Source organism: Conger conger, chromosome 7 (genome assembly GCF_963514075.1).
Source record: "Conger conger chromosome 7, fConCon1.1, whole genome shotgun sequence".
Classification (NCBI taxonomy): domain Eukaryota; kingdom Metazoa; phylum Chordata; class Actinopteri; order Anguilliformes; family Congridae; genus Conger; species Conger conger.
This window is the reverse complement of record NC_083766.1, coordinates 51745519-51772855: the sequence shown is the minus strand read 5'-3', so window position 1 is coordinate 51772855 and position 27337 is coordinate 51745519. Positions and strand designations below refer to the sequence as shown.

The following is a 27337-nucleotide window of genomic DNA, read 5'->3' as shown; positions in this document are numbered from 1 at the left end:
TTTTCCCTCTCACACAACACAAAACAAGCCTGTTTTCCAGAGAATTCCAGCACAAGCTTTGCACATTGACTAATACAGGTTTATAAGCCTCGGAGCCCCCGCATGGTCTCTTTCGGGGCATGTATTTCTGAGCATATGCACAGAGGCCCTCTGTGTGCCGTGTCGGTGGCTTGTAGGTGTTTGGGAAATAAAGGTTAAACCTCTGATGATACCGGAGCCCAGGGTGCCTGAGAGATTTACCTTTTATTGTGTCTTATTGATTACACACTTGCAATTTTGTATGGTTACATTGGTTTACCTCTTACATAAAACTTTTTATTTTCATCAAGAACTTGAATGCTCCTGGCAAGAATCATAGATGGATTACCCCAAAGTCAGTGATATGAAACTACAGTAAAGTCGATGCAGCATATTTCATGACTAAAAATTGGCTTGATGCAGCATGACAAGTGTGAGTATTGTTCTCATCTCCACATATGGTAATACTTGTTGCAAAGAAACGCTGGGTATCAGAACTAGGCTGAAAGTGGTTCTGATGCACCCTCATGTTTGATAAGGTGTTGAGTTTGCTCCCATTTGAAGAGTTTGGTCTTCACATGAAACATCCTGTTGTTTGCAGTAATGAGGAGTCCCATTTTGCTGAAATTCCATTTCCATTCAAACTCAACAATTGAATTCAGATTCAACAAGCAAAGTGAAACATCCCATGCAACATGTTCACTTTTTAAAATTGGTTTTCTGAGCTGACAGAATTGAAACCTTGGTGGCCATCCCTAGTGGCAGCTACGTCGAATACTGTTGGCCTACAACTTGTTTGTTTTGGTTTTAGATCAGTGGTCCCATCGATTTAGTTTCTTTTGCTATTTTCCTGTCCGTCTGTCCGCTCAATGCTTCAACGCACCAGAGATGGCATCGGAAAAAAAGGAACGGCTCCGTTTCGCTACAGCGCGTCTCGTTTGACCGCGTTGTCGCTCGAGGCTTACACAGCTAGTTCTTATCGCGTTTCTTTTCAAAATGGCAGCGCGCTATCGCCTTTCTTTCCGCAGGCGCAGTCTCCGAAGCGTGCCTCTGCTTCGCGCGGCTCGTCTTGTGTCATGTTTGATGTTGGAATCCGAGCGTAGCAGCTGCTAGGGGGACGTGGTGTTCTTCGGGTGGCACTAACGGAGCCTGACTGTGCTTGTCCCAGGCCTCTGGGTGAGAGGAGGAATTCTCTTTCTCCAATGACTCCAAAAACCGGCGCACCTGCCCTCAGCCAGCTGTCGGCCAGCGGCTCCAGGTGCTCACTTCCCCTGGCCCCGCAAGCCGAAGCACGGCTTTAGCCTTCACTACGGGCGCCATGGAAACGGGGCCCCGCCCACCCTGGCTTCCAGACCGGCCGTTGTAGTAACCAGGTTTTGTTGATACTTGAGAGCATTTCATTGCTTCAGTTTTGTATGTTGCCCATTTATTGTGACAATTTAAGAGAAAGCCTCACTTAAACTGTGATTTCTTAATGTAAGGTTGGGCGAAATGGGAGCCAACTCAGTTTTTTCTTCTTAAGTATAAAAGCACTTAAAAAGATATAAGAACTTGTTTCAGGCTGTGAATGGATTTTGGATGATGTCCTTCAATTCAAACATCTCTGTTCTTATTTTGGAAGGGTCACCTCTGCTCTTATTTTGGAAGGGTCTCTGCTGTTCTTTCTCTCTGCTTTGGTTGGCCCTGGTGCCTGACACATTGCTCTTTGTCTCCGTCTCTCAGGTACAAGGAGGGTGGGGAGGCATTGCTGGTACTTCTGCCCTCGGAGGAGAAGGGGATGATAGCACAGCTTCAGGAAAGAAAGGTCCCCATCAACAAGATCCAGTAAGTCTTGCTTTGTCTCATAACCCTGTGCTTCTCACACAGTGTTGTCCCCCTGTGCAACACCGACCATATCATTACCCTGTTCTATGCACAGTTTATTACCCTGTGCTACTCACACACTGTCTCATTACCCTGTGCTACACACACACACAGTCTCACTGCCCTGTGTTACTCACACACACAGTCTCACTGCCCTGTGTTACTCACACACACAGTCTCATTACCCTGTGCTACTCACACACACAGTGTCATTTACCCTGTGCTACTCACACACACAGTGTCATTTACCCTGTGCTACTCACACACACAGTGTAATTTACCCTGTGCTACTCACACACAGTCTCATTACCCTGTGCTACCCACACACACTCATTACCATTCTGTGCATTTAGGATATTTCTTTCTGTCTAGGCCTGCCATTATTTCCGTGGTCTTCTCTTGGTGGAATTAGAATTGACATGATGAATGTTCAACTGGGCTCACTGTTGTGAAGTTGCAAGTTTGGACAAACGTGGAGATTTACATTTACGGGACCCTATACCATGGATTACATCAGACAGTAAATACACTATATGCAAAAAGTCTCTATCCCTTTAGGGCAGCTTACAGGTTTAGACTGCAGGTACAGATAAGAATGGATGCCTTAGGGGATGTCATTCAGATGTATAATTACGTTTTTGTCTGCATTTACAATGAGAGCGCTGATATTTTTGGTTCAGAAAAGTTTTCCAAAGTCAGACTCCCCTCTGTAACTATCCCAGCTGTGCCCACCCACCCCGGAGTATGGTAAAGCGGGAGGCAGTTTGAAATACTCTGGCTGAACGGCGATAAGGCTTTTGACTGGCAGCACGGTTTTGTCCGGCAGAAACGGCGCGGTTTTGGATCGATCGGCGTGCGGTGTGCGGTCCTTTCCCCCCGCGTCGCGCGCCCAGAGTTTTATCTTTGTTTTTAAGCCCTGTGTGGATCAACTGCCGCTTCTCCCAGCGACAAGCCGGATGTGTGCGGAATGGCTGTCTCCTCCGATCGCACCAGCACAGGAACGTGTTTGCGTGTAGACAGACAAGGGACAAAGTGATGAGATGATATTAATCCAGCTTATGTTACCACCATATGGGTGACACTGCTGTAGTACACCCACTGGGCATGTCTCTGTCCTCTAGGACACAAAGTGTCTGCCACAAAATGTCATCGTACTCAAAGTCAAGGCAAGAGGAATGAAGTCTGAGAGCACTTTGTGTCTTCTGGCTTTGAAAGAGAAGAATATGCAGTGGGTGTACTTCGTGTGACTGTTTGCACTTTGTTACCGTGCGCGTCTGCCGCTGCAGTTGTTTAAAGCAAGCAGACTGGCTGTTAATGGCATTTATTAGAGGCATTTGGCTGCTTTTTAGAGTGCTTTTGAAAAGTAAAACATGGGAACTGTCAACCTGACTGGCAGCCTGTATAAGTGAGTCGGTGAGACTTTAAATTGACTGATCATTACAGTCGAGACTGAACTCAGTAAACAGTACATTCATAATGTAGAATGACCCAGCGTTACCCTTGAAATAAAATGGCAGTTGATATTTTTATGAGCAATTTTTAGTTCTTTTGCACATAGTGTACAACGCTGTTTCCATTATTGAAAAGTGGAGGTCAAATGATACAAATCCCAGACGACTAGACTAAATTACACTTTACAGTTGAGATGAATAATAAAATGAACAACACCTCAGAACATATCCACGGCAACTTAACTGGCCTTGTGCAGCGTCACCTCTCTGAAACATAACTAACATTTGAAGAAAAGAAGTTAACCGGACGTGAATTGTGAACTCCATCTGGGTATTGAGGATTGATGTACTGAGAAGTCAAGCCAGCCAGCACATTACGCTACATTTCAGCCACTTGGCAGATGCTGTTATACAGAGCGAAGAACAACAGCGGAGAACACTAGAGTTACTCTCCTGAATACAAAAAAAACACAGTATCACCAGGAAGGCATAGAGGCCCATTTATAATCGCTAAGTGTGATATTAACTGCAAGACCGATAACCCTACATGGCTATAGCTATAGCTTTATCCAAAAGGAAATAAAGAGGGGGAAAAAGGATATCTAAAGGTCGTCAGAGGAACCGTGGTGAATGTTAAACGTTTTTTTATTTTTAGTAAAACGTGCCTGGACAATGCAGATATGTTTAGAGGAAGTAATGCAATAAGCTTTGTGCTAAGGAAAAGGCCCTTCAGTCAATCCTTTTTGACCTGTGACTGTGTTACAAATGCCCTCTATCTCTTGGAAAGACTGATGGAATTGAGTTCTGTACTGGGAGGGAAAGCGTGGGGGTGGGGTGGGGGGGGGGTGGGGGGTAATAACGTTCTGGAGAAAGTATGGCTCCCAAGGCTGTAAGAAGAGCCTGATCTGTACCAAGAAGTCAAAGTAATACGGTTTCCTTGTTCCCCTTTTATGCTTTCTGACAATGTCGGTCCACCCCGCAGTCAGAAATGGAGCATGACACAGGAATCCTTAGGCCGGCCACAGTGTCTGTTTGTCTGTCTTTCTGTCCGTCTCTCTGTCTGTGACCGTGTCCCTGTTTCTTCTGCGGCACACGGTAAAAGGCTTCCCTCAAGCCTCTCATTCTAATTACTCTACTAGACCGTGACCACTTCACTGCATCTGCTGTCTTTTTACATAACAGTCAGTGAGGCTTCTGCTTGTCCACTTTTAAGAAGGGCAAACTCTGCTTTATTAAAGTTGGCAAGTCCTTTTTTCCCACAGATTTTATCATTTTATTGCGTATTTGTCCTGCAGTAGATTGTATTTATTTGTCTAGATGAATGTAAAACGCATTAGAGTGTGTTTACGGAATATTAAAAAAGTAAATAAAAAATAAAAAGTCCTCTGAAGAGATTTGTTGAATGCAGAATGAAGTAAATTTAAAAAGTTTTATTTTTTCTGTATAGTATGGAGTGTTCAGTGAACTTGGGAAAATAAGGGTCATAATCACCTTGTGTACAATCTCTGTGAGATATTCACTTAAAAAAATTAAAATTAAAAAGTACTACTCTGTATTAAAATTTTGGGCATGCTAGAGGCTTCTTATTCTGCAGCCCACCAGCTGAGCTGCATAGCCAGTGTCGCTAACAAGTTCATACTGCAAGTGCATGATCAACTACACAAGCTGCTCTTCTTAAAATACAGTATGTGTGTACTACCTCACTAACTGTAATCCTTTTTCCCTGGGTGACACTAAGGCCATGTCCGAATCAGCTTCAATGCCTACTATTGACTGTACAAGTTGCAGTATGCACAATAGTAAGCAAGTAAGTTTATTCGCACAGGGCCTAAGGCTTCTTATGTCTTCCCTAGTCTCTTCTCACCATTATATTGTTATTGGCAGTGTATGTAACTAATCATGTTTGCATTTTTTAAGTAACATGGCAGTTGGATCGGAACCAGGTAGGGTTGCACATGCCAAGCGTGATCTGCCAAGACCTTCTGAGTTTCAGCCAGTTCATTTGCGCTTCTGGCCGCAATAAATGTCAATCAATATGTACACACCTAGCTCAGTTATTTTGCCCATAAAAGAAAGACTGAACTTTGCCTGAAGTTTAAAAAAAAGTTTCCTTTTCTCAAATGCTGCATATGAAATTGCATTAAATTCAGTTCCGCTTTGAAATGCTAAATTTCATTCAGAAACTGAAGTTTAATTTCCATAGGCCAGCTCCAAAATTTCACCCCCGTACTACTGCATAAAAGTGAGGGTCTTAATCATGAGCTGCCTGTTTTCACTTCATTATTGCATGTCTGGCAGTTGAAGCCTTCCCAGTCAGTTTCTCATTCGGCTTTTCTGTTTTGAATTTTGATATTGTAATGTAGGCGAGAGAAAAAGTTGTGCAATGCAAGAGGGGAGAATTACTGAGTACTACTCAATTTAACTGCCTGCCTGGTCTAATTATCTACAAGGGCTGTTTTCAGATGTGAAAATTGAGGAATTGTTTTTGAAGCTCTTGGCGTCACGGTGGGTTCTTACCATCAGGTCTAGAAGATTAAAAAGGCATTACTTTTTTTTGTTCTCATCTGATATCCAATCTGTAGTTTGGAAAATGAACAGTTGGATCAGGTGACTTGACTGACCCTCGGGAGAAATATTTGCACAAACTGACTGTTCTTGTGTGACGTTGAGATCATCACATATGATGAATGCTGTTTCTGCCTCCTTTCTATTTGGTAAATGGACTGCATTTATTTTGTGCTTTTATGCTAATTGCTTTACAATTAATGCCTCACATTCACTCATTCAAACACACACACACACACACACACACACCCACAATCAATCGCATTTGACGGTGAAAGGCTGCCATGTAACGCACCAATCAGGTCATTGGGAGCAGGGACTCTGGCACTTTCCTCCAGGGCAAGGGATTGAACCGACAACCCTCTGACTGTTCTGAGCTAACGTTGTCCCATATTTGTAGTACTTATTCAGAAGAGGGGGAAAAGGAGGTAGCATGTTGGGGATTTGTATATGGCTACCGAGTTGCCTGCCCTTGGGACTGCACCACACGTCTGGCCTTATTTGGAACGTTTTTGTCAGTCGAAGTAATGGTCCAGGACATCTCACCTCACTCAGCCTCCCCAGTCCATATCAGAAGCAAAGTGAATCTCTCCTTGGGGAGAGTGATGACCCTTTTTTGAGCGAACGGAAGCTAACGTAGCCTCTCGCTCTAGTTTAGCGACCAGAGACACGGCCCCACTTCTGCGTTTGTTAGCGCCGACTGCCTCTTTCCCAACAGCTGGCTGAGCGTTCGACGGAACAACCTCGCTCCCCTGAAAGCCTCCTCTCCTCCTTTTAGGCGAAGCTTTAATTGCGTTTTGTGGGAAGGAGTGTCGCGCTCGGGGAAGCGGATTGCTTTTCGACGGCGGCGCGCATTCAGTCGCTGTCGGAGGCCGCGTTCTGTAAAGACGCGGCCACGCCCCTTTACGGCAGCCATGACGGCTTTCATTGTGCCGTTTAAATTAGAACGGGGACGCCTTTGTTCCCCGAGCCTTTGTGCGAGGAGATCAGGTGCCTTTAGATGAGCTTCAGGTTCCTCTCTCCCAGGCCGTGATTTTAAATGATTACAGGGAGAAGCCTCCGCTAAAAGATTAATTAAGCTAAGCTTCTCAGCCCTATAATTTTCATAGCCTTTTGGGGATTTTCTGTGGGAAATTGAAATCAGCCTGGCTGGGTTTTTTTTTTTTGAAGCGTATTTGGAAAATTTCTGAAACGTGAAACTGTAGACTTAACAGACAGATGGCTTCTAAATAACCTTTCTTGACGTCTGTTCTCGTCTGCTTCTCAAAGGCTTGGGAAAGTCGTGACAGCGGAGGTAGGCGCCATCGACAGTCTGAATATTCCTCTTCGACTGCGTCTGCAACCTGCCGCGTTCATCATGAATGCGGCGCGTCTGGGGAAATGGGTAATAAGCCTCCCTGTTTCACTGGGGCCACCCCATTGCCAGGGAAACTGCGGATCACAAAAGGCAGCCTCGCCTTTTTGCCTCTCCTGCACCCTGGGCTGTGAACTCTGGTGCTCCCGCGGACAGCGAGCTAGGCCCGTGCGCCCCTCTGATTGCCCTGAGCTCTGATTTGAGTCGTATTGATTGATGGGTTTTTGGTGCCTCTCGTCCCAAAGGGGAGCGCGTCAGACGGGTGACCAGCTCCGGAGATAGAGATGTTACCATGGTAACTGTGACTCGTACACGCGAAACCCTCTGACCATCGGCTGTGTGCAGCCCATTTTCTGTTTGCAGCCGATTCGTGCCCAGGGAGAGTGCGCAATGTATCCACATTAGCCCCGCGCTGTCAATGTGCCAGATTTAGCGGAACCGCTAGTTTATGACTATGTCCTGCCCTTCTGCTACAAGGTTAAAGGCTAATGGGCAAGCGGCATTGCAATAGCATCCTCTGATAACACTCATGACTGCGTTGTGGAAGGTGGTTTAGCCTTCCTTAGTTAGCATGTCATCCATTTATGGATGTTTTTCCCGAATCCTTTAGGTTAAGTAGCTTGTTGGGTTCAGGAGTTCCTATCTCAGGGCTCTTAACAGTCGACTTCAGTCTTCTGTTTGTAGGGTTGTGTGACAGTTTGTGCTTAGGAGGTGGGTTTGTTGTAGTGGATGTAGGTTTTTGTTTAGAAATGTGCTTCTAAGGCTTCCAGAATTGATTATTTGAAGGCGCTATGCCAGTAACTGTGCCCACTTTGACCGATTCAACTGCTGTTGTGGGTACATTAAAATACAAAGGGCAGCATAGTTTCATCAAGTTTAGGACAGTTCCTCAGTCCTGACTGATCACTTCTCCAAATTCTTTTTTTTGAGAAACTAAAATACCGCCACCTCTCTGAATGGGCAGGGTAACCCAAAATCACGATTAAGTGGAAAGTCAATTTTGACTCCGTGGTGAACTTTAAAATGTTCTTTCAGCGTTTCACAGAAGGTCGCAGTACTTCCATAGATGGGTGAACTGACTTACTGCTGTCAGTGTATCCAGTAAAAAGGAAATGACGGATGTTATTCAAAATATGTTGAGTAGTATTCTGTAGGATGAATAACAACTGCTGAAATACACTGCTATATCTGTGCATCTGATCGTGATAGACAATGGTTCTATTGCCTTTTATATATATTTTTCTTTATATTAACTTTTATTGGAACATTATTTGAATGTTTGTAAATCCCACCTCTTAATTGAGCTTAAATTGATTGTGTACTGTTTACGATGGTTTGCCCTCTGATTAAATCTAAGGCAGGTTTTATTTAACTTAGTAACTGGTGAGGCCATGCAGAAATCCTTCAAGAACATTAATGTTGATAATGTTGCGATTGTACCGCATGACCCACAAATCTTTCACATCCCCTCTGATAACCCGTTTTGCAAATGATTGGAAGATGCTGACACGGGAGACCAGCTTTCAGTTTCCAGTATAGATTAATGGTTGAAATCACAACATTGTATTGAAAGTTGTTCTTTGATTACCTTAGGATCTCTTAATCCTAAAGTTAAGTTTATACTGTATTGATGGGGTTGAGTTGATAATGTGTTACCAAAGTTATTATATATGCTGTGATATTCTAGCAGTTTTTAAAATATGAATGGAGGGTTCATATCTCGGATGGTTTCCTGTGAGCTGCTCTGCTGCAGTAGTATGGGGTTGAAAGATGGTGGGAGACATTGCTGGGCCTGGGTTTTTCTAAAAGAACAGCACAAACTCAAATCATTTCAGATGGTAGTCATAAAGAAGTGCCAAAGGAATTTAAGGGCTGGCCTTTCCTAACTGTAAACCATTCACCTCCAGAAAAGGTTTGTGTGTGTGTGTTCTAGGCACAGACCTCTGATGTCCTTGAAACCCTCTTTTCAGATGCTTTAAATCTTGAAACAGCCTGTTTAGTGAGTGGCTAGAAAGCCGAGGAATCGGAGAACGCCTCTGTGTGATCACTGCCTCTGCTCCTCTCCTTGCTTATTAAATGAAAGGGTATGTATATAAAAGCAAGGGAGCGAGGGAGGACGAGGCGGAATCCCATAATCCTCTCCTTCCGCCCGCCCTGCTTTCTGAGGAGCAGAGGTGAGTTGGGAGAAGCCGCGTCCGCCCGGAGTGGACCTGCCCGTCACAGCTCAGTCCTGTTGAATTATGCAGCTTCTGATGCCCTGACTGAAGGATGGCTGTCCTCAGTGGAACCAGACTCTGAGTACCTGTGCTCTTCTGCCAAGGCACTGAACTGTCCTCACGCTCATTCTGGGTGGGTTGGGTCCAGCATCCCACTACATTATCCGACCCTTGACCTCTCGCAGTTACGGCGGTGGAAATACCATTACTCTGACCGCTGCTCAGCTTATCCCGTTTTAAGCCAATTCTCATATGCAAGAAACTATGGAGCGGCCGTGAATTAGAATTAGGCTCCGTATGGGCCCGGGCGCGGGTTCCGACGCAGGAGAAAGCCGCGGATTCTTATTTTTACCACTTCGCTGCTGAGAGGTTTCCAATTTCCTGCGGCTGTTGAGCCAGTGAAGGATTTCTCTAGCAGCCTAGTTCTCCCGGTTTCCTCGGATTGATTCCGATCACGGCGGCACCGCTTCTGCCGCTTCCATTAATATCGCTTGCCTGAGCCTGCGCTGCTAGTATCCACACTGTAATCATACTAAACAGATGGTGGGGTTGTGCACTAAAACAAGATGATGCGGTTTCTGTTCTTATTTTATTCATTCGGTGAGATTGCAGAACCTGCTGTAACTGGAGTTTCTGACGTCTATAGAGAATTGGTGTTTGTGGTTCCTGCAGTAGTTTTCTTCTAACAGGACATACATTAGTTGGTGGGTTGATGGTGGTTGTCCTGTCTAAAACTGACTTTGAGTTCTTTAGAAGCTCTCATAACAGTGCCACTTCCTTGCTTTTCTTACAGATATTTGTGCAGATATTTCATCTCAATTATTTAATAACTTTATGTGAATAAAGATTTGGCAAGGATTTTCCAGTTTTGCAGTACTTCCTGACCTTACTTATTTAGGCCAAATGTACTTATGTTTTATAAAGAGAGAAATTAATAAAACTAACACCCCCCACCCCCACCACCTGCTGAGTCAGGCCGATATCTTGTTGGCTGACATCACTTAACCTGTCCTCTTTCTTTCTCCTCTTCCTCATCAATATTTTTTCCTCCCAATTAGCAATCCTCCGAAACTTAAAAGTCTGTTAAAGTTTTCCTGGCGGAGGAAAATAAGTTCTGTACCCGCATCGTTGACCTCAGTTTAGCGTTTTTGCTAAGCTTCGAGGGCATTCGGAAGGCTCCCAAGGCTGCTGGGGTAATCTCCAGGCTGTACAAAGCCGCTGTCTGTCGCGGGGCTCCCGCTCTCGTCCTGGTCCTGCGGTTCCGCTTTAAGGACGGAGTGAGATCGAGCGCGCCGAGTCACGGCCTCGCCTGGTCCGTGGCTGATTTACGGCGGCGTCTCTTCTGACACAGGGGTGGGTAATGGTCTGTAAAATGGTGCTTTAAATGTGACCTGTCCTGCCCAAATGGCACGCTGTCCTCTGTCACACCACAGTGGGCCCCGCTCGGTCCAGAGGGAGAATAAATCCTAGCCCGACACAAAGTGCACGATGTGAGTCATGAGAGTTTATGCTAGCTTTCCGTTGTTGTGTTGTTGGCTTTTCTCATGGGCAGAGGGATATAGATTTTTTTTCTTTCTTTTTTGCGCCCGTGTAAAGAATGGGTCGAACACGGCGTTCATAGCCAATTTCAACATTTAAACCGATGGGTTTTTGGCATTAATGCACGGAATGAGTCTCGACTCCTTTCAGCCGTGTTGCTTTTGCAAATAGTTTGTCGATGCTTAACAGGTCATGGGGTGCTTTGTATTGACAACACAGTTTCACATCATAGCTAAAGTGAAAGAGTGCACATGGAAAGAAAACACTATTGTGCAGGTAATATTATTGAGATTACATATCCCTATTGCTCATTAAGAAAGAGAAAAAATTGATTTCTGTCTCCTCATTATGCCATTCCTTCTGTGTTTGATGCCAATTGCTTGTACTAACCGTGTAATTGCGACAATTTGCTGACAGTAGCAGTCCTAGTTTTTGAACACTTGTAAGCTTCTTTGAACAAGTTCTCCAAGAAGAAAACTTTTTTTTGTGTTGCTGTCCTGATGTCTTCCAAAACTGAATATCCAGACTCAATCACAGCTGAATATTCAGTTATGGAAAGTACTGTGAGTAAAATTGTTGATGTAGCTATCAATGTGAGATATGAGAGGGGAAATCAGCAGTTGCTTGCTTGTCTGAAAATCTTGCAGGGCCCCTGGTAAATATGACTGTTGATTTTTGTCATTTTATGTAGGTGGACCGGTAATAGGCATGCAAATCATACGCTTCTAAAACTGGTCTCTAGCCACAATACAAGCTGGCCCTTGAGTGCGGTTTGCATTTTGGAAAACCGAATGCAACTCATTTGCGCTGTTCTAATGTTCAAATTGCTTTGTAATCTAGCCTGTTTAGTGTTGACAAGTGGCATCATATGTGGTGTGTGAGACTTGGACTGCTGTGTAGATGCTGTAGGAGGATGTACAGTAGTAGAAATACTAATCATTACTGGATTAGCTTCCAGTCATGTTTGCAGGGCTGGAACTTTGGGATTCTGCCAAAGGAACTAATAACAGTGTGTGCACCATACATTTCCCCACAATTGTATGTGACTTTGGGTTACCTTGAGTTTGGAATTTATAATTATGTGTTGATTCTTGTTAGGTTAATTTGTCATTCTGAATGGTGTCCTTGAGGATTGAGTGCTAAACTGGTTAATTGCTGGCAGCCTGTGTGCCCCATGACTCCCCACTGGGATGGAGCTGTTTTAATGTGCAGCTTTCACACTGTGTGCAATTAAGGTCGCCCAATGAGATGTGTGTTTAACACCACGTCAAGCGCCTGGAAGGCCTTTATTGCAGGGGTTCCCAAACTTTTTTTCTGATGCAACCCCAAATGAGTGATTTACAAAGGCCCCAACACCCCCAACTACACACACGCCTCATGCCTAACAATGATGTTTCAACGTGACTATATTGGTGATATATCTCCTGCCTCATTGCTTTATTATAGGTGGGTTGTTGTGATGTTCAAGCCTGAATTCACATTTTATTTTATTATATATATATATGTAACTTTTATCCCACCACAGCTAAAGGTCCCACCCCCATCCTCAAATCAGGCAACCCCACATGGGGTCATGAACCACAGTTTGGGAACCCCGGCTTTAAGCTATAAGCCTAACCCAGGGAGGGCTCCAGGATCACACCGTGGCAGGGCTGCCCAACCCTGTTCCTGGAGCTCTACAGTCCTGTAGGGTTTCAAAACCCAAACTCCAAACCCTCCAAACCCTAACAAAGCTCACCTCATTCAACAGCTAGAGATCTTGTTGCGCTTCTAATTTCTAAAATCAGGTGAGCCAAATTACGGTTGAAATCCAAACCTTCAGAATGTAGGTCTCCAGGAACTGGGTTGGACAGCCCTGCATTGTGGTGAATGTGTCTGTCCTTACCCGGAGGTTTGAGAGTAACGTGTGGGGTGATGTTTTCCAGGGTGAACCCGGAGAAGCTGACAAGCTGACAGCCGTACAGCAGAAGCTGGAGGCCTTCCTGGCCCAGGAGAAGGAGCAGAAGGAGCGGGCCCAAAGGGTGAGTGGAGAACAGGCCCAGCCCGCAGGGTTAGGGGTTCGAAGGTCGGGATGTGGTTCATGTCAAGGTCCTGCCTGAATTACCATTACACCAACTCCCCTGACTCTGTGCAAACCGCGTGGAGAGTTTTCACATTTCGATTTATATACTCGTTTTGACAGTAGTTCCATTAGTCACAATAAATGTATGTGTGCAATTTATTCTCAAAAATTGTAATCCTGAAAGATGGCCTGGTTGTGTGAAATGCACTGGCTGCGTCCCAAATGACTTCCTTGGCTCACTTTTGTGTGGGAAGGATTAAAGTTGCTCGGAAACACACTTAAGCATCACCATCCCTGTAGAAGTAATGGATGACGTACGCAGAGGTTCCCTAAGGTTTTTCTCTGGTGCGCTGGGTCCGGAGGCCAAGTTTTGGAGTTTATAGATTTTCATTTCATATACTTCAGTGGCTTTTGAGAGGAAAAATAACCATGAAATTTCAGACCATAAAAGCGTACCCAGCTCAATTTCTAATGGTTCAACATTAACGTCAATTATCCCCATCCGACAGCTAATGTGAAATGAGAAATCAACAATTATCCCTAGATAGCTAGCTATCTAGCGAGCTAATGTTAGTTTGCCCAATTTAGCTACATTGCTCGATATCTAGCTGTCTAATGATACGTCCAATAGGGGAAATGATCGGTGATTACCCGTAATGAGCGTAATTTCTCTTAAGTTACCGAATGGTTTTATTAAAGTTACGGTTGCTCAATTAGGTAAAACATTAATGAAAAAATAAACTGTTTCTGAGGAGTGTTACACTGGCTTGAGTCGGGTTTGGCAGGAGTCTTAAATTGAGTGGATAATTGGAGATACTGTACATATAAGTGCAGTCATTTTCAAAAATTGATTCATAAAAGCATGTATTGTATGCCTATGCCATATATTATGGGGTATTACCGTATGTTTGAGTTTACACTATACATACAGCACATTAGATAGATCACTTCCTGAAGGTTGTAAACTGCCTACCTCTAATAAACTGCAATGTTAGGAACAGCCATCTTGAGGGAGGCAGTCCCCACATAAGGGGAGCGTGGGGGAGCACCTTGTGATGCCTTTAGGGGGGGGGGGGGGTGAATTGGGCCCTTGAGGATTTTGTTCTAAACTGGTTAATTGCTCACAGCCCATCTGCCCCATGACTCCCCCCTGGGACAAAGCTGCTTTAATGTGCAGCTTTCACACTGTGGCCAATTAAGGTCGCCCAATGAGATGTGTGTTTAACACCACGTCAAGTGCCTGGAAGGCCTTCTCTGTAAGCATAACCCAGGGGGAGGGCTCCAGGATCAAAACAAGGCAGGGGTGCCTAACCCTGTTCTTAGAGATTTGCCATCCTGTAAATTATCTCACAGAGCTGATAATTAGTACACTCTTAGAAAAAAAGTGTTTAGCTTGATTCCATAGGGGAAGCCTTTTTAATTCTTTGTGGATCCCTCTGTCATATGTGTTCAGTGTGAAAACTCCCAGACAAAGAACCATTTTGCCCATCTAAGAACCATTTAACTAGATGGGCTTGGAATTCTATGGATTCTATGGAATCACTTTTGGAACCATTTTTTATAGTGTAAAATCAGGTGTGCCAAGTTACATTTGCAATGAAAATCTATACGATGGTAGATCTCCAGGAACAGTTGAACGAGGTGTGCTTTGTTGGGGTTGCAGCGAAAGCCTACAGGACAGTAGATCTCCAGGAACAGGGTTGGGCAGTCCTGCACCAAGGTGAACAATCAAATCCCCTTAGGACCCTGGCTTTTGGCTCCAGACACTGAAACTAAATTGAGTCAATTATCACTCAGTTAATGCCTCCCCACCATTTCACTACAAGGCTTAATTAAAGCCATCCATCCAGTCTTTTCGGGGACATTTCCCCCGGTCATCTGAATGCAGTGCTTTGAAGAATTCACTCGCAGTGAACAAATCCTGGCAGGGTTCCCACGGCGTTCATTATCGGAGTCTTTGCTGCGCATTAATGACAGAGGTGGAGGTGGTTCAGAATGCTCGCGCGGTAGCGCTCGTTTCCGTCTTCACGGCGGTAATTATCAGCTCAAACAAAGCTTCAGAGATCTTCTCTCAGCGAGGGGAAGCGGGAATGATTACCTCCCGACGACAGTCACAGCCCCGGCGCTGCGTTCCACTTAACAACGCTGCGAGCGTCCCTTTTTCCACACCGACTATTCCAATCTCCCGCCCGCCGAATTCTCACATTAATGTATAGAGCGGTGGGAAACCGACCCTGTTCCTGGAGATCTAATGTCCTGTAGGTTTTCACTCCGACCCTAACCATACACACCTCATTCTACAGCTAAAGGTCTTGTTGATTTGCTAATTAGTCATGTCAGCAGTGCCAAATTAGGGTTGAAAGGAAAGCCTGCAGGCTGGTAGATCTCCAGGAACTGGGCTGGTTACCACTTGCGTTGAGCAACCCTCTACCTGGCGATCTGTCATCCTGTAGGTTGTCATTCCAACCCTAATTTGCCACACCTGATTTTGCTAATTAGCAGCTCAATCAGATCTCTAGGTGAGGTGTGCTTTGTTAGGGTTGGAGTGAAAGCCTACAGGAGATCTCCAGGAACAGGGTTAGATGCATCTACATGCCCTGATGTAGATGCTGAACTTGAACCCCCAAAGCAATCCCCAACATTTTTGTTGCTATTAACCCCTTATAGGCGGATGCGACCTGCACATTACAGATCGATGCGACAGCCAGTGTTGAAATGCAAAATGAAATTGTGATTCCTAAGCCTTTCTATGGGTTTTCTGTGGGGCGCCTTAGTCCATAATGGGTTAAGGAAGACGTAGACGTCCAGACAGCTAAACTGGTGACCTCTTCTGATGTCACAATTTCATCTAAACATATGCACCGAAGCTGCTGAAATGGCCGTGACGATAACTTTCTGTTTGTTTTCTCTCCTCTTTGTTTTCCTCAGTGTTTTGTCTCGTACCTCCGCTCCGTCTACCTCATGAAGAACAAAGACGTCTTTGATGTGCTCCAGCTGCCTCTGGAGCAGTATGCGGCGTAAGTGCATTTGCATTCATTTCTTTCTTTCTTTCTTTATTTTTAAATCGTTCTGCTTTCGCCAAAAACAATGTTTTGTTCCTCCCGACTGTTCACCAACCCAAGCTAATCCGGATGGCAAATGTTAGCAGTGCGAGCCGGTTCTGTCAACCTCGGGATTTGTAACGCTCGAATCGCGACGCGTCTGCGGGTGCAGGCCCCGCCCACTGCCTGCCAGGGCCCCGTCTCGCGGCCTGCGTTTGCGGGTATCCAGGAGAAGAGGCGCTTTTCCGGGGGGAGGCCAAATCTCTAAAAATATGTACGCCCGCAAACACAGCCTCAAAGGAGTCCGCGTGGGAGACACTCGACTCCTCCGGAAAGTCAAACTTTCTTAGACTTTACCCGCTCGCGCAGAAAATGGAGGCGACGTTATGTGCTGCCAAAAATAATGGTCTTGGCATTGTGGGAGAATTCCAATTTGCAGATGCCCTGGTTAGAAACGATCCGCACAGCTCACTAAGCCGTGTTTATTGCGCCGGTTCGCAAATGAAAGTGATTCATATTGCGCTGTAGCGGATAGAGCTGCTCGGTTTCTCAGCTGAGAAATGGCATCGCGCTCACTCAGCGTTTTATGAGAATTATTACCGTTTTCAGTGGATGGGTCACCGTTCGTGGATGTTCTGCCTGTCAGGGTTTGTGGACTGTTGAAGGTTGACTTTGATTTGTCTGGGAATGAGGGAAAAGCGGAGTCTGTCTGTTCTTTTGTCAGTTTGTATTGGTTTATATGCTGGTCTTGGTGCAGTGGTGCTGACCACTCTGACCACCCCATTCTTACTGATGAGTCTGATCTTGTATATATCTTCCATGAGAAACTGGACATGTTTTTTAGTGCACCCAAAAGATAATGATACAGACATAAATGTAAACTGACACACCCGCAGGGACACAAACACAAGCAAAACGCATGCAAACACATTGATACATTCCATATACATACAGACGCCAAAAAATTTAAACGCATGCACACACCCTACACAAAATGCAGATGCTGACAAACGCGCACACACAGACGCTCACACATGCTCTTGCGCTCTCACACACACTCACACAGTAGCGCTCACACTTTGGCGCTACTGACTCAGTATATCTCCGATTTCTGTCGAACTCCAGAAACACACGGTTGTCAGCCAGGAGAGCTGAGTGGAGCAGGAAGGTTATACACAGTGCATTAGTCAAGTTGGTCTGACTGACGCAGCCAACCGCGCTAAGTTTCATTTTGTTTGGGGGTATAAAATACACATCGGATAAGTCAGCACTGCCACAATCCTGAAAATCAAATGCTGCAAAGTCAAGCAAAGTTATTGCGTCTCAAGGTGTCCTTTAAAAGCTCATGAAAAATAAACTCTTCACCCTTTACAGCTTGTGAAATATGTCCGCATTTCTTGCTAAACCCATGTACATGTATCAGGCGTGGCGTGGCTAACGTGCCTAGATCGCTAGAACATTTTAAAGCGTTTTGGCTTGTGCAGTATTGCCATTATCAAAAATATTTGGAAAGGTATTTCCCAACATAGAACACCTGCGAGTACGTGTTCATGCAGAAACAAAATGTTCCCCCCCTTTTATTCAGATGATACAGATAGAGATGGGATCACAGTACAGAAAGTATCATGGTACGGACAGAGTCAAACCCTCAGCTGCCAAAACAAAGCATAGTTCCTCTTAGAGTAGCCCTATTATGTGGGAATCTACTGTTTGCCCAAAGAAAATTATAATTGAATCTTACATCATCCTTAAAACATTGTGAAAGCTTTTCCTGAAAGGTCATCGGAAAATATAAATCTGATCTTAATGGAGAAGTCTTGTGTATAGATTTTCTTTGTTTGTTTTTGTTCTCCGGGTTGATCGATCAAGCTGATTTGGGCTCCATGGTGGAATTTGCTGGTGGAAATCCATTTGGATCTCAGAATTCATCTGGGCTGAAGTTATTGGTTTTCCCTTTTGAGAATCTGCCTTTACGTTTTATTTCTGCATGATTTCCTGGGCCTGTGTGAAAATCGTTGGTCTATTGTTCCATCGGAGGTACAGTCTGTCTATTGATTTCTGATTGCTGTCAGGACTAGTTGAAGTTGGTACTTTAATCAATTTTTAATTTCAGACCTTCCTTAAACAAGCTGCAGGCTGTCGTAAAAAAAAGTTTCCAAGACCGCCTTCGTTTCCCTTCTCTCAGTCCGAAGAACAACCAGGTCAGCACTGGTGTTTCGTTGCCAAGTGACCGCATGCTGATAGATACTGTAAAATTTAACAAAATGGCACAGTTACTGGCAGCTCTCTAAGGCAACCTACAGTTAGTGCTAGCGGTTGTCTGAGATGACATCGTCTTGCTCACACCAGTGACCCCTTGTCCTCCAATCTGGTGTTTCATGAGTCCGCCTTCTGAGCTGCAGTTTTACTTTATTTTATTCATGAAATATATTTAGACAGAGACGGTGCGCAACAAAACTAGTCTTGAAAATAATGAGAGAACATGCATTGTATCAGATTTTGAATTGAAGTATGCGTTTCCTCTGTCAAGCTACATTTTTTGAAGCTATTAGAATATTGTGGCACAAATGTGAGGAAGATCATGTTAGTGTAATATAATTTCCGTGTTTGTGTGGCTTTCACACTTGAGTCCCGAGAAAAATGAGAACTGAGAAAAATGAGAGCCAAAACATCAGGTGGCAACCAGAACGAAATTTATATCAATGAAGAAAATGAAAACTTGTGTGTCCTTTTGCTCATTTTAATATGAAAAGGTTTAATATTCCTCCCTATTTTGTTCCGCAGTTCACTGGGGCTAGCCGTCGCTCCGAGGGTGCGTTTCCTTAGCAACGCCAGGAAACGGAAGGAGGGGGGTGAGGCTGGCCCAGCGGACGAGCAGGGCGATGATTCGGACCGAGAGCTGCAGAGCTTCAGAGCGCAAGTCAGGGGCGGGAAAAACACCCCAGCTGCCACAAAGAGCGCCACGGAGTCCCAGGAGGAACCCAGCGAGGAAGAGGATGCTAAGGAAGAGTCAGGCGATTCGGACGAGGAGGAGGAAGAGGGCCCTGCAGACAGGCCCGCAGGCCTGTCCTTCGCTCTCGACGAGGACGATGATGAGGATCAGGATGAAGACCTGAGGGACCTGGACTTGCTGACGGTGAAGCGGAGAGACATCTTCCGGCTGGAGGAGGAGGATGATGATGAGGATGTCAAGGTGAGGACCCACAACGGCAGGATACAGGAACCAGAACTGAGTCTGAGGGCTGGTTTCACAGACACAGATTAAGCATAGTTCCTGACTAAATTGAGTTTTCTATCGAGAATCTCCATTCAGAATTGACTTTAGTCTCAGATTAGGCTTAATCTGTGTCTGTGAAATTGACCCCACATGTTGGGTTAAATTGAGAAATATTAATCCTTCCTTATCGGTTGGTCTTTTTGAAAGATCGCCTTGCCACCGTGGAGGCAATGGCATGATCACTTGCACCACTTTTTTCCCCTCTAGTCCTGTCCTCCAACAGCAAGATGGTGATACAGGCCACTTGTTGAGCAGTAAATGCTATCTAGTACCTTAATCGTCTTCATTAGTGATTCAGTTTCCATGGGGTTTCCACAGCTGGTGTGGGTTAAGGTTTTTTGTATTTGGACTAATGTAGCAATCATAGTCTGCAATCAAGAATAAGGTGATTTATTGCGGAGTTAGAACAAAAACCTGCAGCCGCACAGGTCCTTCCAGATAAATTGGATACCAATTTTGGATAAGGGTCTAGGCTTTTGCACCCACATACCTACAGGCCAGTTGGCCATTCATTTTATCGTTATTCACGGTCCTTCGACTGCTTGCCAGCGATTACAGCAGTTGGAGTCCCTACAGTGATACCCTGGTCACATGGTCAGGAAAAACTCATGACCCTAGTTACTGCTCTGCTCCTAGTTATCTTTATAACTGATCTGGGATCCAGTGGCGCCCCGACCATGGTGTCACAAGTATGGCTGCAGGTGGCAGAGAGCCTCAGGAGTGTTTGAGCAGCTCAACCAATTAAGAGGGAACATAAACCCAGTATGCCAGAACTATTGTGTTTGTTTCATGCGGAAGCACATGACTGAGTGCAGCCAATAGCATCCCTGCACTGACTGTGGCAAGCTTCAATTCACTGCATATATCCAAACCTAGCGCAGGCCAAAGCTGCAATACACAGTCATTTTAAAACAGATAGTTCTTAAGTGGCACCTTGCACTAGTGCTTTTTTCTTCCCCCTGTCACCAAATACAATTAATTTATTTACCCTAGTGGGAGTACAAAGCATATAAAATCCATTACAGGTATATCAGAAATGATTGTCCTTATTCGTCACTGTGCTTCTCAGGAATATTTTTATGGCATTTTGCAATCAATTCTAATACCTCCGTTGAACATTCGTTCTTGCGTTTGCTGTGCGATGCTCAACCGAAATTAACTTGACTGAACTTTCTGGAGGAGAGCTAGGCTATCGGCAGCACTTCATCTGCCAACACATTCAGAGCCATTGGAGATGATATTCAAACCTTCTGGAGCGCATCTTGAGCAAAGTAATGTAAATATCTTACCAATTCTTGAACAAGTCAACTGAAAGAAAATGACCCAAAGGAACATAATTAATTGAATGTGCCAAGTATATAATCTAAATAAATAAGTGATTCCATTACAGGCATTTAGCAGGGGCCCTTAACCAGAGAAACGTACTCATTTTACAAACAAGAATAATAGCGGAGGATAGTTTACCACAGCGCTTTGCTCAAGTACCTGTGACCTTTGCATTTGAAGGTCAACTCCCGTCCATTAAGGTACACTGGCACTTTCCTTCTCCCCTTCTAATGACATCCCATCATCTTAAAATGACCATATTTAGGCAATCACTGAAGCATTGGTCCCTGATTGCCAATAATTTGCCACCAGTCGTGACTCACTGATGGAGGTTTTTTTTTTTGCTAGGTCAGTAAATTCATTTGCAATGGCTTAAAGGGGTAGTTCACTTTCAGAATTGTTTTTTTTTAAACATCATTTCCGTTTTTGTGTGTTTTATATTGGTCTAAATGGGTTTTGTGTGTCCTGAATGAAACTTTAGACACTTACAGAACTGTCTGACCTGACAACCTGCCAGCTTTAACAGTGGCTTGTATGGGGGCAGGTTTGTGGTCTCGTATTGTGGAAAATGACATTTCCTGTGTTTTGTGGATTATAAAGGAGTTGAAGATGTTATAAAAAGCACTGTGACAGTGAACGCACAGTCTCCAAATAAATCCACACAATCCGTATGAAGAATGTGCATTTAAACAAGCCATTTGAACTACCGTGAAGTTACAGCATGCCATCACAATGATGCGCTCGTTTGCTTCCGTGTGGCCTACCTTGTAGCCGGAACAAATCCCAGCGCTCGGCACAGACCGTTTTCAATTAGTTGGAGCTAACCAGCCAATCAGAACAGAGGTTTATTGATATCAATGAGCCTTAAAGACGCAGTCACTAAAACTGCCTGTCCTTGGTAAACTGGAACTGAGATCGTTTTTGGTACATAAAACCGCACAAATGTCTCATGGATATCAGGACCTAAGATAAATTACTGGAAAGGTTTACAATATGGCACCTTTAAATCAAACAAATACACATCAGTTACTTCCAGCACAGCAATGCTGTGTTTACGGGGACAGAAAGGATCTCCCTGGCTCGACGATTAGCGGCGCCCGTTAATTACCGCTTACGTCTCTGGCTCGTTACTCCCCCCCCGCTCAGTAATGGCTGACCCAAAGCCTGTCAATCATAGGTCCCTTCGACCCTGACCCCGCCCCTGCCTCCTACCTGCCCGCACCGCCGGGTCTCCTGAAGCGCTCCTGAGGCGCTCCGCCGGTGCAAATCAATTTATAGCGAAGAGTCGGCCAATTACCGCCGGTCGTCATGGCGACGGACGCGCATGGAAACCTGTCACCGGGGAGGCTTGAGGTGGCGGCGTTTAAAGCGTCAAGTCGACCCGAGCCGTCCCGATACGCCGCCTACGTCGGAGCGGCTGTTCCGACATGTCAGAGCGCCTGAGAGCTCCAGAGAGCGTTACTCCCTGTCACAGGGGATTAGGTCGGCAATTTAGCATTTTCTTCCGACACGCGGGCCACAGTGTCGGGAGACAGGACATTAATTTGGATGTTGGTTGGGGATGTGACGCGTGTGACAGAAGTGGGGGGGTGTCCAATTTCAAAAATGTTATACTGTTTTTTTTTTTGGTTGTTGTTCCCTCAGATCTTCTCTTCCCTGGGCTGCTAGAAAGTGTGACAGCAAATCTTTAGAATTCCCATCCGTATCCTGACAGAATTACCAGTGAGCCGCATAGGCGTTATATCTTACTCGCGCTTTGTACCCATAGGAAAGTGTCAGCAAAGACTATTGTGTTACGTGATGTGTATATTTAAGCAAGCCCGGATCGTGTTTCTGGATGTATAGTAGATGCACCAGGATGAGTCTGCTTTTTTCTGTGGCTATATTAACTTCCAACACCTTTGGAAGTGGCACAGCTGAACAGCCGATTGTCCAATTACTTTTGCTCTCCTAAAATAGGGGGATGGTATATAAAGATGGCTGTAATTCCAAGACGTATCACCTAATGGATGTAAAGCTGGCACTTTGCCCTCTGTAACCTCATATTAATTTATTCACAAATGTTTATTCTACATGGCGTGCATAGCTATTTCTTCAAGGTCATAATGTGGCTCAAGAGGGTAAATAATCCTTCTAAACATGAAAAGCACCCAATTGAGAAGAATTGACAGCTTGTTCACAGACCACAGACCAGCGTACACAGGGGTTCCCAGGCCCGAGGTTGGGAACCACTATATTATGCTGTACTTTGTACACGACTGCAGGGTGTTTTTCCTGGCTTTATGTTCCCTTATCCAGAGCATAACAAGCTTTTGGATTATTTGGTAAATGTTACCATTCGGTTACCCATTATCTTCTGTGTCTAGTCTTATTGGATGATTGTACATCACATTGAACCGGTTGCCTGAAAAGTGCTATATAAATAAAGCTACTATTGCAACCAGGCTGAATTGGACAGTTAGTCACATTTATTCAGATAAACCCTGGAAGCAAGGTCTGGTACCTGTGCAGATTTAGGCAGTGTGTCTGGGGTGTCCTGGAAAAAAACCCATTCTCCAGAGAAGGCCTGGAGGAGTTTAGGCAAGTAGCATTTTGTGACAGTGGTGGTTAGATTGGTCTTAGCTTATTGGAGGTATGACAAGTGTCAATTCTTTTGTGGCTTCAGCATCTAACATTGTTTTTAGCAGATATTTTGCCTGTGTAATCTTAGTCATAGTGACAGCCAATTGCAGCAGTTCTTTGCCAGTTCAGGACAGGGCATGCAAGCTTGTGCTGCCCACCAAAGTTTGTGTAGCTGGTGCAGGAAGACTGCAGCCACTCTAGTCGACCAGAGGGGGCGACAGTGTGCATTGAGACCAGGACAATCTTGGCAGTTGAAACCCACCGCTCTGTCAGCAATACTTTGACCAGCTGTGCCCTTTAGAAATGCTGTTTACTGGTTATTGCTGGCACTGCAGCCACGATTCAATGCCAGACCATGAGAATACCCTGAAACTCATTGATCTTGCAAAATGATCTGCCTGGCAACTCCTTGTCCTCAGTGGTCATGAACAGGTTTTCCTACCTTTCCACTAAACTAGTCAAGAGAACGTTCTGAAAAGCGTGTTTAGCTGCTGGTTGTCCTCCCCATTTTCCATTGCATATACACCATTCACATCATCATGTTACACATCCAGGCTTCTGGGGTCAGCCCAGGAACTGACAGCAGAGAGAGGGAGGAAACCATATAGCACAGACAACAGCTTTTTCTCTCCCATCAGCTGTCTCACTCAGAAGGAGGGGGAGAGATCAGAGGGGATCTTTTGAGACTGGCGAAGCTTTCAGGAAAAATACAAAAAAATATATTCATGAAAAAATGTTGTGAGGTCAAGCAGTAGGAAGTTCTGTCCAGGTAGAAGTGAAGGGAAGAAAGGCTGTCTGTGTATTTGAGAGGCACGGTAAGCCTGCCTCGCTTCCCTGCAGAGGGTGAAAAAGTTACTGTGAAAGGCCCCGCGTTCCTCTTCCCCCGTCTGTCCTAATGTCTTTCTTGCCTCGCGGTTTTCGTCTGGTTGCCCGCCGCTGCTTGCGTTAAGCCCGTCTTCCTCGGTCGAGAGATCCGCCGTCATCAACGAGCCACTTTTATTCTAGCTCTCGCTTGTTGGTGTCACTCTCACTTTCTTCCCCCCGTATTAAGGTCAAAGCACTTAAAGACCCTGACAGCCAGGGGGAGGGGGGGGGGTGGTTTATCGCAGCTGTCCTAATTCACGGCAGACTTGCTTTTGAGCGAAGCCGGAGTCTCATCTAAAAGTCTCACCCTTTCTCTTTCTCTCTCTCTCTCGCTCTCTCTCTGGACAAGATTAAACTTTATGTTTGCCTTTAAATTGTAATCTTCCGTTCCAATCTTTGAAGCCTCTGCTCAGAGCTGAATTGCGCCAAGTGAATCTTGAATATGCTGCTCACATTCAAAGGATTAGACGGCTAAATAAATGGATGCACTTCACGAGTCTCAGTCTGTTCATTACAATATGTGCTGAGAAGAGGCGTCGGATTAAACTTTGCTTTGAAAAGATTTAAACTGATACAGTATCCCCCCTTCTTCCCGAAAGAAAAAAAGTTGTGTTGATTCTTTGCTGTCTTTCCTTGGGCTTTTCTGGGTCTGACATTTTTACATTTGGATTGCGGATGGTGCAGTGTTGGTCTACCCTAGGTTGCGGTGCCTAGTATCGTTACCCCGAGTTCAAGGCCACAAAACGAAGTGTGAAATTGACTGCCGAACCTTGGCTCAGTCAGGTGTGCGAAGGCCTGTGATTGGGCGGCATGGATGCTGTCTGTCCAATCAGATTTGTGACCCTCAGAAGGTTACCGCTCTCGTTGCTGCACTCGTTCACTTCTGTCATTTGACAGATTGGAGCGTCGCTGCCCCTGTGACCGTCACAGTAATACTGATGTCCAGCGTAAGGCTCACTGTTTGATGTCCCCACGGCAACTGGTACAACCACTCTGTTTTTGTAGGTCTTTCACGAACTCCATTATGTTTCGCCCACGGCAGAGTGCCGCTGCTCATTTTCGTCTTTGATTCCGAAATCGCTTCTGACTCGCAGGCCGTCGGCGTAATCCTTAATGGTCTCCTCGCTCGGAGAACAGCCCCGTTTTTTAATTTCCAGACTCAGTGACTCACACAGAACCAGGCGTTCGCGGTCTACAAGGGCACATTGTTGGCGGGTTTCTTTCACGGAGGATATTTAATGGCAGGTGGCGCGTGGCTCGATAAATTCCGGTGGGCGTACCGAGCGAACCGTTTAGCGGGGTGCGCTCGGGTGCAGAAATGCCACGGGACCCCGGGACGTGGTAATCGGTCTGCGAGCCGGCGGCAGCGCTTCGTCTTTCGGTGCAGAGTTTCGCGCGATGAGCTGTCCGCCGCATTCGTCTCAGTCAGCGGAGGCAGCTGACAAGAGCCGTTTAACACCTGCTCCTCTTCTGAGACCTCGCAGCGGTGAAGAATGAAGGTTTCACTGAGAATCCCCCCCCCCCCTCCCAAAACCTCGCCCCCATGGTTCTGCTCAGCAACCTGTTCACACTGGGCTGGGTCAGGTTCTGAGCAGCCCTACTGAAAGAACTTTCAGCTGAGTCATTGTAAGCTTTGACTTAGATAATGGAGGCAATGGACAGGGGACAGACGTATGGTTCACTCACTCTGGAAAGTTCTGGAAACTCAGGTTTGGAGAACAATGCAAGGAAATTGAAAAAAAAAACCAGAGAGTGAATGAGAGAGACAAAAAGTCATGTGAGTGAGGTGAACATGAAGTTGAATCTGTTTTTCACTGCCAGCAGAAATTTCAGAAGGCTCAAAAACGTTGTCTACGGAGCCATAAAATAAATAAATAAAAAGAATAAACTCCATTATTTGTTTTACGAGGTGCACTGTGCAGTTGATTTATATTAAACTCATGTAATTAATCCCATTTAGACTGGGCGCAAGCTTCAGCCTAAGTGGGTCACCTACAAAATGTCCTCTGATTAAGAGGCGTAGATGACACAGCTGGGGCAGACAGGAGTATTGATATAGTATGTGGTTCAGGCCTCTCGGTGGAACGGAGTTCGGGAATGAGAGCCAGTTTTGTCAAGGGAGTGAGGATCCATTTATCAGACTGTTTATCGTTGCCTTTGCTCTCATAAAGCACCTCCATTTTCTCCTCACTTTACATTACATTACATTAAATTGCATTATATTCGTTTAGCAGACGCTTTTGTCCAAAGCGACGTAAAATAAGTGCATACCGAAAGTCACTGGAACAACAGAATCTTGCCTGCAGCCATGAACATCAAGTCTAGTTCACAACATGGTAGAGCTATTCGTTTTTTGGTAGAATACTCTCACTCTGTTCTGTGACCTTCTTCACATATTACCCTGTGCTTGCATCACGAGCCCGTGTTGCTACCTCCCCCCTCCCGAACAGTCAGAAGTGTAATCGTTGTTGCCGTCCCTGGCGGTTTGTGCCTGCTGCCTGCGTCGCTGACGGGCCAGGGCTTGCGGTGTCTGATGGATGAATGCGACGATGTGCGGTTTATGAAAACGCTCGTCCTCCCTCCTCTCCCGTCTGTTCACCTGTGGCTTTCCCTCGCTGACTCTGCCCCCACATCACATACTGCTAATATTGTTGCAGATCCACTTCCTCCTCTTTCTCTTGTGAAGGGTTGAGATTCATGCGTTCAGCCACTAAGGTCGTCACGTTAAAGCCTGCTAAGACAAAGCATTCTCACAAAGTTGCTGCCGTGTAGTGACAATACTTTGACAAAACATTCCAATTCCACTTATACTGTGAGCTTTTTTAGCTAACTTGTTTGTGAGGACATGTTGGCATGGAAGCCAATCGCTTATTGGACCTGCGTTCTGTTATCTAGCAGCTGCGTAGCATTGGGCTCTGATTTAAAGCTTGCCTAGTAGCGTGGCTGTGATCAAAATGCTATTCAGTGTTGAGCCTTCTGATGCTGTTCAGTGTTTGGTGTGGATCAAAAAGCTATGCGGCCTTGGGATCTGTGATCCTTTGGGATAGGCGGTTTTGCTAAGTGAATGTAATGTAATGCATTCTGAAAGCTGTCCAGTGTTGGGATCTGTGATAGGAATGCAGTTCCTCCTTCTGTACTC

General features: G+C 45.3%; 1 protein-coding gene across 1 annotated transcript in view; it reads left to right on the top strand.

The window, feature by feature from the left end:
- The window catches only part of ddx10 (DEAD (Asp-Glu-Ala-Asp) box polypeptide 10), a 117610-nt gene that overhangs the window by 9473 nt on the left and 80800 nt on the right, over positions 1 to 27337 (top strand). The window contains exons 10-14 of the mRNA XM_061249412.1: positions 1745 to 1842; positions 10606 to 10744; positions 12932 to 13027; positions 15997 to 16085; positions 18894 to 19302. Coding sequence (XP_061105396.1) covers positions 1745 to 1842; positions 10606 to 10744; positions 12932 to 13027; positions 15997 to 16085; positions 18894 to 19302 — 831 coding nt within the window. The remainder of the gene's footprint in view (positions 1 to 1744; positions 1843 to 10605; positions 10745 to 12931; positions 13028 to 15996; positions 16086 to 18893; positions 19303 to 27337) is intronic.